This window comes from Peromyscus eremicus, chromosome 3 (assembly GCF_949786415.1).
Source record: "Peromyscus eremicus chromosome 3, PerEre_H2_v1, whole genome shotgun sequence".
Lineage (NCBI taxonomy): Eukaryota > Metazoa > Chordata > Mammalia > Rodentia > Cricetidae > Peromyscus > Peromyscus eremicus.
This window is the reverse complement of record NC_081418.1, coordinates 22935004-22947469: the sequence shown is the minus strand read 5'-3', so window position 1 is coordinate 22947469 and position 12466 is coordinate 22935004. Positions and strand designations below refer to the sequence as shown.

At 36.5% G+C, this 12466-nt stretch overlaps 1 protein-coding gene across 1 annotated transcript; it reads right to left on the bottom strand.

Moving 5' to 3' along the window:
* Window positions 1-264: 264 nt before the first annotated feature.
* On the bottom strand, window positions 265-12256 carry Nxph1 (neurexophilin 1). Its single transcript, XM_059256454.1, has 2 exons — window positions 12200-12256; window positions 265-1026 (listed from the first exon to the last, which is right to left on the bottom strand). Exons 1-2 carry the CDS (start codon window positions 12254-12256, stop codon window positions 265-267), a joined length of 819 nt encoding a protein of 272 aa, XP_059112437.1.
* Window positions 12257-12466: the final 210 nt, after the last annotated feature.

Genomic DNA, 12466 nt, shown 5'->3' with positions numbered 1-12466 from the left:
AGTGAGTGCTCATGTGCCTCTATATGTGACAGCATGTCTTCAGGTGAGACTTTGAGATCTATGGTGATTTACAACTATGCTGAGAGATGCAGCTGACTGGGCAGAAATGACATCAATTGTTTTCCACTAGTGTGTTTGCACCAGTCAACAAGAGCAGCAGTGTAGACACATTCCAGGCAACAGATGTGACCTTCTTCCTTGAGGTAACAGCCCTGTCCTATGACCTCTAATTCCTCAGGCTTCAGTCTCATTCCCTGTTCGTCCTCATCCTGAGGGGAAGTAAGGTGTGTCACTGTGGTAGTTGTAGTCGGGGCATACTTTCTGTACTAGTTTATAGTCCGTACTATAAAAGGAAATGTAAATGCAGATCACCTTGAAGGGCTTGGAGCAGAGCCAGGACACATGACTTTGGGTCTGCTCCTGGTAACAGGTTTTTGAAGGGTCATAGTTGCAGAGTGTGTTCTTGGTAGCCTTGTCAACCTTTTCATATTCAATGCGACAGTTGAAGGACTTGGAATCTTTGGCATCAATCACGGTTTGTTGTGCCAAGTCGAATTCCACGATTTTTGTCGGGGGCACCAAGCTGACAGATACATTCCCTTGACCAGTGGAATTATGCCTGAAATAAACACTAAACGTCCCGTTGCCGTGATCTACAATTTTCCCAGTTATCAACAGGTTTAGCTTCACTGTTTTGATGTTGGAATGAAAATCACCCCATCCAAACATCTTCTTAAACTTGCCGGTCTTAACAATGGGCCGTCTTTTGGCCCTGGGCCGAGGCTCTTGAAGGTCTGTGGAGTTCCTCAGCCAGTCCCAGAGGTCTTGCTCAGAGTAAGGTTCTGGGGTGTCATAGCGCAGGTCCAAATCTGTGTCATTTTCTTTACCACGGAAAGTCTGTGAGAGGAGCCGACTGATAGACAAGTCTTTGCTACTTTCTGTCCATATGTGCTTTAGTGTGGATTTGCTGCTTCCCGACTTCAGAAGTTCCGATTTTCCACCATTTGTTAAATTGGCACACGTGACCTGAGAAAAGAATTTAAAAGATGGGTGTTTATTTACATCTCCACATCTAAGAATATGCAAAACACACATTCCAGCTCTTGCTGGGAGGCTTGGAATTAAATGATGACTTCCGTTGTTACTGTTCTTCAAAGCACCTCCAGTATCCGGCCACTGTTTATTAAGTGATAAAATACCACTTCTATTTTTATTCAGCAGGTGTGAAAGGGGAGGTGTGGGTGGATAAAACCCACCAAGCATGACCTGAAGATCCATATAAAACACTGACTAAAGGAAGAAAAGGCCTCCTAGCATGAGTAAGAATTCAAATATAAACTAAAGTAAATAATGTCTTATCACTAAACCCACTTTTGAAATAAACTTTTATAATCATTATGTTCTTTTTCTGGCTCAGAATCACCATAAGCGCTAAAGCTATATGACTTGCATAAATATGTCAGCTGGTACCCTATTTACTTTGATTGCTTATGTCAATACTATTTTAGAAATAAAAGTAGTTTTACAAAGAGAACATGGCATGTTTTCACTTGTTAACCCATCATACACACACACACACAAAAAAAAAAAAAAAGTCCTTATCACCAATCACAACACACAGGATAATTTTTTTAAACTTTCAATGCTTAAAATGTAGTATAAGAAAAGAGTTATAACATCCCACATTCACTAGCATGTAGGCATTTGACAATCTGCAAAAACAACACAAAGGCAGGTCACTTCAAGTGAGGTTGTACAAGTCACACTTGGATGATATTCTCCAAGATCCCATCTTGCCTCTTTGAAACTTTTAAAGGAACCAGTACCCAAAGGGCCTCAAAGCAGAAATCACTCATTCTGACATGGAGCGTGCAGGATACACAACCTGTAAGCATAACCCCAGAACCCACTGGAACTAACAGCTAAGACAGACCATGGACCACATGGACTGACTCATTTCAGCTGAGGTTGCTAAAGGAATCCCCCAACATGTCCATTGAAAAGCTAAGTTTCCCAATAAAGTTCTTTGGCCAGGTTCCTGATGAACCACTCCTAAGGACCCCAAGTCCTTTTTCAAATATGAGCCTGATTACTATATTCAGCCTTTTTGGACTCTCTAGCCATTATATAAAAGTTCTCCAAGTAAAAGATAATTGTCAAAGAGCTCTCTTAAATGAGGCTCATTAGGAATTAGAGCCATGTTCTAGACCATGTCTACCTGTACCTGTAGACTTATCCATGTAGGTCACTTGTTATGACATAGATGTCTACTGAGAATATTCTTCTATCAGACACATATGATGGGACGAGTCCACACCCATTCCTGGAGTGCATTAACTTAGGGGCCAGACTTACTAGTATTTGTTCCCAGCTCTGTCACTTCTTTGAGACAGCATGATTGATGTGGGACAATTCTCACAAATAACAGAAGTTGCTTTATTTGAAAAACTGCAGGTCTTAAGAAATACTGTACTGATTTCCCTGTAAACCTATTGCATCTAAAATAAAATGTGGTTTTTCTAATGGGTTTATGTCCCATAACTTCACCCTACAAAACCAAAGTTAAAACACTGGAGAGGTTAAAACAACTTTATAATTTTTATAATTTTTTTTTTTTCGGTTTTTCGAGACAGGGTTTCTCTGTGTAGTAAAACAACTTTAAAAAGAAAAAAAATGTCAAGCTGAGAGTCCATATTCTGTTGCATCTGCTTGCCTTTTCAAAGGCAATAGCTATGCCTCCTTAGATATTCTTAAGGGATCAAAGTAAATTTTACTAGGGGACAGAAAACTGTAGAGAACCATATTCTAGACACAGGATTTGTCATAGAAGGAATAAGCAACTAACAGTGTGTTCACGGTCACACCTAACAACAGCAAAGGCCAGGCTCGTGTTCACTGTTATTCTTCAGACTTTTGACTTATCATCTATGAAAACAAAGCAAGACCCTCATGTATTCAGAGATGGTTCAGATAGACTGCTTCCATCTCAGAGGGAATGATGAGAATTGTGAGAAGGGTGTCTTTGCTACCAACTTCATTGTAATGTTCTTTCTCCTTTCAGTTCTGTGCCCTTGCATCGGTTTTTTATTCCCTCTCTACCCAAACTGTTTTCTGTCTATAGTTTCTTATCATTAAATGAATAATTTTTTTAAATTAACAAGAACAAAAAAAAGATTTAATGTTTCCAAATTAAAAAAAACTAAGCCAAGGAAAAAAATAAGAATGGTTCATTTTCAAGAAGCATACAGCAAAAATTTCAAGGCAAGCAATGCTTTTAACATAGACTAAATATTATGACCTAAAGAAATGAAATTGAAGGGGAAGGTTCTTTGAGGGAGGAGAATTAGACATAGGAATGTATATAGAATAAGTATGAAGTTAATTTCCCAACTATCCCTTTTGCCTGATTATAATATCAATTTCTTATAGGCCAATTTTTAGTATCTCATATAAAGTGAAAACCATGGTAGTTTCAGAGTTAATATTACCCCACACAATTATAAAATAGTAGAAGCAACTAAAGATATATTAATACTTCTCTAAATTAAATACATTTCAAAGTATACTATTTTAGGTTGAAGATATCTATTTAGTGAAAAAGCACACGCCAGCATGCGCAGGACCCTGGATTCAGTAGCCAGCAGCAATGGGAGAAAAGGGGAAAATAGAGGTAGAAAAAAACATTTTACTGTGGTATGACACAGGGCAGCTAATATAAGCTATAACATATCTAAAAACTTTCTAACACTAATTGGCAAGTCTAGTACTGATCCTTTGACTTTAGAATACCTTTTGTATGAGTATTTGCTTTTTATATTTCAATAAAATCTATTTTGTGATTAAATATCCAAATGTACACTTGCCTAACTATACAAGCATCATCTTCCTACAATCCTCATATTGATTTTTTTAGGAGAAAAGACATAAGTGCATGTACTTTCCTCTGATTCTTTTTCTTAGAGTTAGATGTGTTCCCATTGTTCGGCTAGTGAAAATAAATTCAGGCATACAGAGAGTGGCTTTTATGGTACTTTCTCTCAGAATCAACAAGAATCATAATGTGATACTTCTGTCATGCACTTGTTAACAGTAGTGAAACTGTCCCAAGATGGAAGGTAAAAAACACTTACAGAGCAATTTATCAGCAGCAGGTAACGAGTACAAGGGGAAAATTGTAGAATTGCAGAATACAATTTAAAGAAGGAAGAATTACTATATCCAGAAAGTGCTATCACGCTAATGGATGGACAAACCTCTGATTTTCAGTCAGAATGTCCATTGTTTAGCTCTAAATTATATTCTCCACAGCCATAGTGATTATGAATGTGGACTTTGGAGTAGACTACCTGAACTCAGACTAGGCTTTCATCGTCGACAACTGTGTTATGTACAAAACTTAACTTATTGTGTAGAAGCTTATGTTTTTCCCCTCTAGAGACTGGGGGATACTAACCATATCTCTCAAGGGGATGGTGGGATTGCATGGGACACTCCATTTAAAGCGACAAAGAAAGTCTCTGGAATGCTGTGAGTGTTCAACATCAGTGTCACTACCTGTAATCATCACACTTCCACCTCTAAACTCTACCTTATGAAGGTGAATGGCTTATGGATAACTTGGGATGGTATTTGCAAGTAACTAAACTTTTAAAGAAAATCTGTCTTTAGAAGAACTGTAAATATAAACAGCTTAAAAAATATCATACTAAGAGTGAGAGGGGATTGGGGAAGACATACGCCAAAAGTTTCCTATAAGAAAGAATGAAATTAATTCTAGAAACCCGCTGCGCAGCATAGCGCCTCTAGCCAGAGAAACAGTATTAAATACTCACAAATCTGTTAAAAAGGCAGCCCTGGTGATAAACTTGATCACCAAAATAAAATATTCTAAAATATATCTTAGCAAACTTGAGAGCATCTATTAGATGCTGATAAAAATTTGTGCTGAAATGGCTTTTTAAAAGGAAAAAAAGCATATCTTTTTTTCAAGTGCTGCTGTGGCAAGCTAAGAAACATGGAAAACTACATGGGCAGTAAAACTCCAAGTAACAAAGAGTAAGTGTAAATGTAGCTGTGAAACAATTCAAGCTCCAAAAGCAACAAATGCTTTTGCCCCAGGCCGTGGGCTGCAAAGCCTTGAGCAGTACTGACAGTCAAGAACATCCTGAGTGTAGCTTCCAAATCAAAGCACCTTCCAGTTGCAATTATCAGAATGCCTTTATATGTTACACACTCTCAATCTTTCTCCCTATTAGTTGAAGAGAATAGGACAATATCTACAAGAGAATATCAACAATGAAATGCCAAAAAAAGAGCCTCATCAATAGGTCTCTTGACCTATTCAGTACCACAAACCTTGATTACTTTCATGTTATGAATTCAGTAACTATGGAATGAGACTCTGTTAATAGGAAGTGGAATAGAGAAAACAGAGATAAACAGTGCAAGCATGGTTCTTGATCTCCAGGTGGTTCACAGTCTAATCTGGGGTCAGTTAAATGAATCACACTGAAATGCTACCTGTAGCACATGTAATATTTTTAAAGTCACAAAGTTTAAAAGCAGTGAAGGTATAACAGAAGAGTTTATCCTAAAATCTGGAAGATAAAATCATCTTGATTTTTATCTAGTAGAGGATGGGTCAGAGAAATTCTTCCAGACATATGGAACATAATGGAGGGAAATCTTGAAGTCCAGAAGGAATGTATCAAAGGTAAACATGGAAAATACTTCCCTATCATGTCTCTGTAATTTTATTTCTTTTGACAAGTATCTCTTCTCTCTTTCTATTCCCCACTTCTCTAGAAACTACCATTTACTCTCTTTCTGGGTTTAAATTTTTATGTTCCACACATAGTGAAATCAAGTCAAGTAAGACCCTCATCAAAACCAGAGATGAGTATATGGGGCACTGTATGCATTAGATAATTTGATTTGGTCATTGCACAATGTGTGTGTGTGTGTGTGTGTGTGTGTGTGTGTGTGTGTGTGTGTGTGTGAAAGACATGAATTTAACAGATATTTCAGAGATGGGAGTGAATAAATTTTATTAATTTTTATTAGTGGTAGTATTTTGAAGCACAGCCTCACTATATAGCCTAGACTGCTCCTAAACTCATGACTAGGATGCTGCCTCTACCTCTGGAGTGCCACCAAGTTGGACTCAACTTGATTATTGACTAAAGGGAAACATGAAAAGATTGAAAATCAATGAATTTTCTTTTGACTGTAAGAGTGACAAAGTAACAATAGTCTAGGATACAAAATTAAATCTCATAGGAGCATTGTGGGCTGAAGTATCTACAGATAATTCTTGCCATCCAACTGGAATGTGGAGATATGGGTCGGAAGGTGTGACAACTTACTTGCCTACTTAGTCACAAAACTCAAAGTATTCTGGAAATTATTTTTCTGGAAATAATATTTTCCCTATAATATTACAAAGAACATCTAAAATGTTTTCTCATTGATTATACTATACTGAATGATAAATGGCTAATCCATATTTCAAGGTTCTCTTGTCCAATGATCCAATGTCCAGAAAGTATGTTTGCCTGTGTGCCTTCCTTTTAATTGTTTTAAAATCATGGCTATGTGTGTACATTTTAAAGACTATGTTTCTTGCAGAACATAAACATTAAGCACAAAGACAGAGTGTGGTCTGGAAATCAAACATTTATATCTGAAGCAGGAGCTTTAAGTGAGACAATGAAAGGGGGAAATGACCACTGCAGGTGAGGTGTGGACAACTGATGCCAGCTCTGCCTTGGCTGGTCCATCTTTATGTGTCTTAAGACCATGTTCTCAATATCTTCTCATTATTGACTGCACACCATCCCAAACTGCTATTGTAGAAAATATGGAAAACAAACATTTTTATGAAATAAACCATCTCTCAAATTCCCTCCCACCTGAACTATGTTTCTGGCCTCTGAAAAAGAGGTGCCTACAAATATTCATTTTCTATTTTTACAAAAAATGTAATGAGATACCTTTTAATTTCCATGAACCTGATCACTATACTGTTGATCTATTACTATTGAGTACAAATATAAATAATCTAAGTCTACCTTGAAATTTTAGTATTTACTGAATCAAGTGCATGAATACTTAAAGCCAAACAAAAAATTGAGACAACTTGATACTTAAACAATATTGCTCATCAGTGAGTAACTAATCAACAAAATGACCCACTTCATGATTACAACTTTATTACAGCAGTTGTATGATTAATGTGTTGCATATCTGCTCTAAAATATCAAGTATTTCTAGTTCAGAGAACACTTTATCCCTGGCATTATAATCAGCATCTTATACACAGCATTACATTGCGTTTAAGCCATATGCAGACATACACAGAAACTTGAACTTACTAATGGAGTTTTGAAGTTCATAGGGTAAAACAACTACTTGATAGTTGTCCCATAAGGCAAAATCTTTATTTTAAAAATCCTGACATCCTATTACCTTCTCTCACATGAGAGCTTAGCTTTTCTGAGTGTATAGGCTGTGTGAGTTTTACAGAAAAGGTTTGTGTAAGACAAACAAGTTTACCCATGCCTAAAAAAATGTTTTCATTGGTCACTGACTTGCATTTGGTATAGATATTCATTCTTGCCTTAAGTTGTTCATTTAGTTTCATTATATCTGTTCATAAATTTGAGGGGTTTACCTCAGTCATTCTTGAATCTCACAAGGTAGATTACATTAGAATGACTTTTGTTAACCATTTCTTGTAACTAGTTTATAGACAAAAATGTATATTCTTACACATTAATATGAAACTCATTTCACAAAGTTCTCAGAAGAACTATAACATGTTTGCAGAACATACTTTCTACATTGCACTCACGTCCTGTGGAAGTGAGAATGCTTGGGACACAAGAACCATACATTAAATTCCTTGCATGGTTTATGTTCTTACATACATTGTTTCGATAATAAAAGATCATTCATTTTTCAGTCATACAACAAAGATATGGGGAACATGTAGCCCTCAAAGACTTTCCTTTGTTGTAACTTCAAGTGCATCATTGGCAATATCTAGCACATCAGCATTATGCATGATGAACTAGTGGAAATTGATTAGTACCATAATACATTAAAATATTTGACTCACTTCCTCTGAGTCAAAACTGCAATGCAGCATCACCTCATACCTGGGAAGGTAATTCACATGAACATGTGGAAGAAAAAGAGCTATTAGTCAGATTGTGAATTGAAATGGCCGTTATGGAAAATAAAGATATTTTAAAGATAATAAATAGAGCTACCATATAATCCAGCAATCCCGTTTGTAGGTATATATTTAAAAGAAATATATAAATATAAAATGAGTATCTCAAAGAGATATCTTAATTCTCATATTCATCCCATCACTGATTAGTGAGCAATAACACCTATCTGGATATTTGTTAATGAATGAGTAGATAAAGAAGATCTACATACACACAGACACACACAATGAATTACTATTCAGCTTTAAGAAAGAAAGAGGCCATGCCATTTGAACTAACAAGTATATGCACAGAAGACATCACATAAAGTAAAATAATTCACTTATTGAAATACAATATAATATATGAAGCATGAAATACAATATAACCTCACATGTAAGGCAAACTCCAAAAAAGAGTTGAATGCTAGTTACCAGAGGTTAGGATAGGAAAATGAGAGGCCATTGCTTAATAGGTACATACTATAAGTTACAAGTTCTGGAGTTATAATGTACAGCATGGTGACTAATATCAATAAAATATAAATTTTAAATAGACAAAGAGACTAGTGTTCAGTGTTCTCACCAGAACAAGTTAACTATGTAAGGTCATCGCTCCATGAAATTGACCACAGCAATCTCCTTATAATATAAATATACAACCTAACATCACATTTTATACTTTAAATAGAGACAATTTTTGTCAGTAATCCCAAATAAAATGAAAAATAAATACTTTTTAAAACTAAAAGTAAAACAAACGAAAGTTTGAGGAAGAGCAAACCAGAAGTTACATAAGTTCTTCCTGTCTGAAGCAGGGTGTAGCAGCAGCCATGTTCCACTAGTAGTGGAAATGCAGGGATGGGAATCTGGGCCTCTTCCTTTAACCCAGTAAGTGTGAGGAGTCTGTGTTGCAAAGGAATCAAGAGCATGGATATAATGATCTGTCTCCATTAGGAACATGATTGGGCTGTAGAAGCCTAAGACATTAGGAAAGCACATCCCTGGGTTTGTCTGTGTGGACACTTCTAAATTGGTGTGTGAGAGAGCAACTGGTGGGGAGAAGACCTATCCAAATGTCAGTAGTGCCTCCTGAAAGACTGGGGGACCAGACGGAACAAAAGCTGAAGAAGAGACAAGCCTGCCAGCAAAGGTTTCCTTTCTTCTCTTCCTGGAGGATGCAGCAAGCAGCCACCTTAGTCTTATTCCTGACTTTAGAATAGACTTTCTCCCCAGAGAATCAATGGGTAGTCCAGCTGGGAACTGGAAATTCTGAGACTATGAGCAAAACCAAAAAAAAAAAAACAAAAAAACAAAAAAAAACCCTTTAAGTTCATTTTTTTTTCCTCACACTTTTGTTATGGAGACAAGAAACTGACTAATACAATGTCCTTCAAATTAAATATCATAGTCTAAATATGAATTCTGATATTTCATTATTAATGTTATTTTAGGGTGTCTTTTTTCAAAATGCAAAGGATATTTATAGGATCCATTCAATTTTTGTGATGAACAAAAGTTTTATGTGGTGTATTCGTATATGTTTAGATGTATATATATGTGTCTTGTTATACAACTGTTAAAACTTGGATAATTCTGAATAAAAATTAAAAAAAAACTTCCTCTATAGTAAGCACAAATACAGGATCTGTGTAGTAAATGCATAAGTACAAGGTCTTACACAGCCTTACCAGAGCATGTGAGAACAACTCTTCTGTAGGAAGAGTTATAAGAGCCAGGAGAAAACAGAGAACAAGGCTTTCAGACCACACACTGCAGTACTAGTCCTGTCCTCCGGACAAAGACACTGTGTCTGCTCAGAGGGTCTAAACAAACTGAAATGGATATCAGCAGAGTGTGAACAATTCTCAGAACAGAGCAATGTGATAAAAAGAGATCTTGCTGACAATGTCACAGTGCAAGAGAGACAAAAGCAGATCATAATTTATCTTTAACAGCACTATTAAGACTGTCTTGCCCACCAGTACATTCTATGTGATTCTCAAGTTAGAGAAGTCTGCTCACTCTGATGAGTTTGAAAAGTCCTGAGTGGGTAAGCATGTAAATCAATAATACTCATCCTGCAGAAGGTAGCTCACTTTTGAACACATCACACCAACTGTCCCATTTGCTTCTGCACTAAGCATTAACTCTAACTCATGTGTGATTGAATGCCTCTAGAGTTCTTCAGATAACTCTCCATGTTAAGCTTTTTCCTTGATTGCATTCTATACATTATCATATAAGAATTATCTTTAAATTTTTCTGAGTAGTTTAACGTTCGGAAAGAGCATGTTTAATAGAGAGCTGTGAATGACTGCTGAGAAGTTGGCTTTTCATCCTTTGAAAATGTTTCCTTTTCCACCACACTTACTGTATAAATAGATACACAAACATACAAGTTTTGACATGAAGTCATTAATATTGATGAGAATTTAATAGTTATTAGTCTAAATAGCTCTGCCTATCTATTCTCTGAAAATATAATTACTGATTATTCAGGTTTACCTTGCAAAAGTTCTGTTCTTGTTAATAAATGTATGAAACTCCATAGTGACAAAACATCCCAAAAAAGATGTGGTTAATGTTTTCTATGACTTCTTTGTGAAATACAGACAGAGTATCTCATGTGAGGGGCTGTGGGTATGTGGTTATAATAATGAGCAGTAACATAGTACACTCGAACTAACATAGTAGAGATCTATTTCTTCATTAATCCAAAGTCACCACACGTCATTTTTCATTAGTCATAAGATGGTTAGAACATGTCAGTAAATCTGGGTTTCTCTCAGTGGAGGAGAAACGTATGCTATGTATGGGTGGCTTCTTTCTATTGGAATCGGTGGTCAGAAGGATCATGAGTATATGGCAAGTCCTGTTGTGTAGATGCAAATGGATAAGTTCACAGCTGCATGAAGTAAAATAAGGTGCAGGTATGTCTACCATGGACCACGGCAGGAATTACTAGTTCACACTCTACTAGCATTTGCACATGTTATGGCATTCAAACCTTCATGGACAGGAAACCTGCTCTCCAACATATCCAGAGATGGTTGAACCTTAGAGAGTTAGGCCTAGAAAGAGGTAATTATGTCATGGAGATTCCACACCCAGAAGTAGGTGGTGTACTTATTAGGAAATTAAGCAAGTTCTCATAGACTGGTTTAGTTAGCAAAGAGCAGGCCATTATGAATTGAGACCATGCCACATGTTTAGCCTCTTCAGTTCAGCTGCCTACCCTCTTCTCATACATGCATTTCTGCTATGTGACTCTGTCTACCATGTTGTGACCCAGAATGAAGGCCTCTTAGGATGACTTTTTAAGCCCAAGTAAACCTCTTTCCCTTATACTGCCTACAACCTCAGATATTTTGTTATAGCAACACAAAACAGAACAAGACAGGTTTCAACCCCTTTTCAACAATGTTTACATGCATATGCCCAGATGTATATGAGAACATATTTCCATAAAGACATACTTTACTTTAGTCATATTTCACTATGTTATGGCTACTAGATGGTACTATTTAACAGAAAGTGAATTGTAATAAAGTAAGGTCATGCCATGAATTTGACCTTGTCGTGATGGTAAGTGAATATATATTGAGTAAAAATAATCACACAATTCATCAAATAGGGGCTGGAATCCTGGAGCAAATAGTGACATTGACACTGTATACATAATATGCCTTTGTAATATCCTCTGGTATCCAGAGGTTGATTTGAAAACCTTTCCTTAGACATAGAAAAAAATCCTATAAACAAATTGAGAGATGCCAGCTGCAAAGGAATGCCAGCTCTGTGGTGTTTAAATCTTAGATTATCTGAAAAAAGTCATTCATGTCTCTTTCTTGTCACACTATAGTGCACATATACTGCTTCGAGCATTCTTGGTGCACAGTGAATAAATCAGCCAGTCCAGAAATATGAAATGGGGCAAATGTCCTATGAGTGCATACCATCCAAATTCTGTGAACATCTTACGGACTGGGAGTCTCCAAACCTCTGAAGCACACAAAGCCAAGATGGCTCTGGTTGCATTGTCCAAGAAAAATAAAGCATAGCAAAAAGATGGTGCCCCTCATCTCCTCTATTCAGCAAGGGTTGAGAAACTGTGGTTTGAGTTGTCAAAACTTTGGATATTACATAAATGAGCATCTTTGTATCATGCTTCATTAGAGAAAGATTTACAAAGCATATCTAACAGGACCAGGACCAAAGTGAACTATTAAGCATAGCTCTGGGAAGACA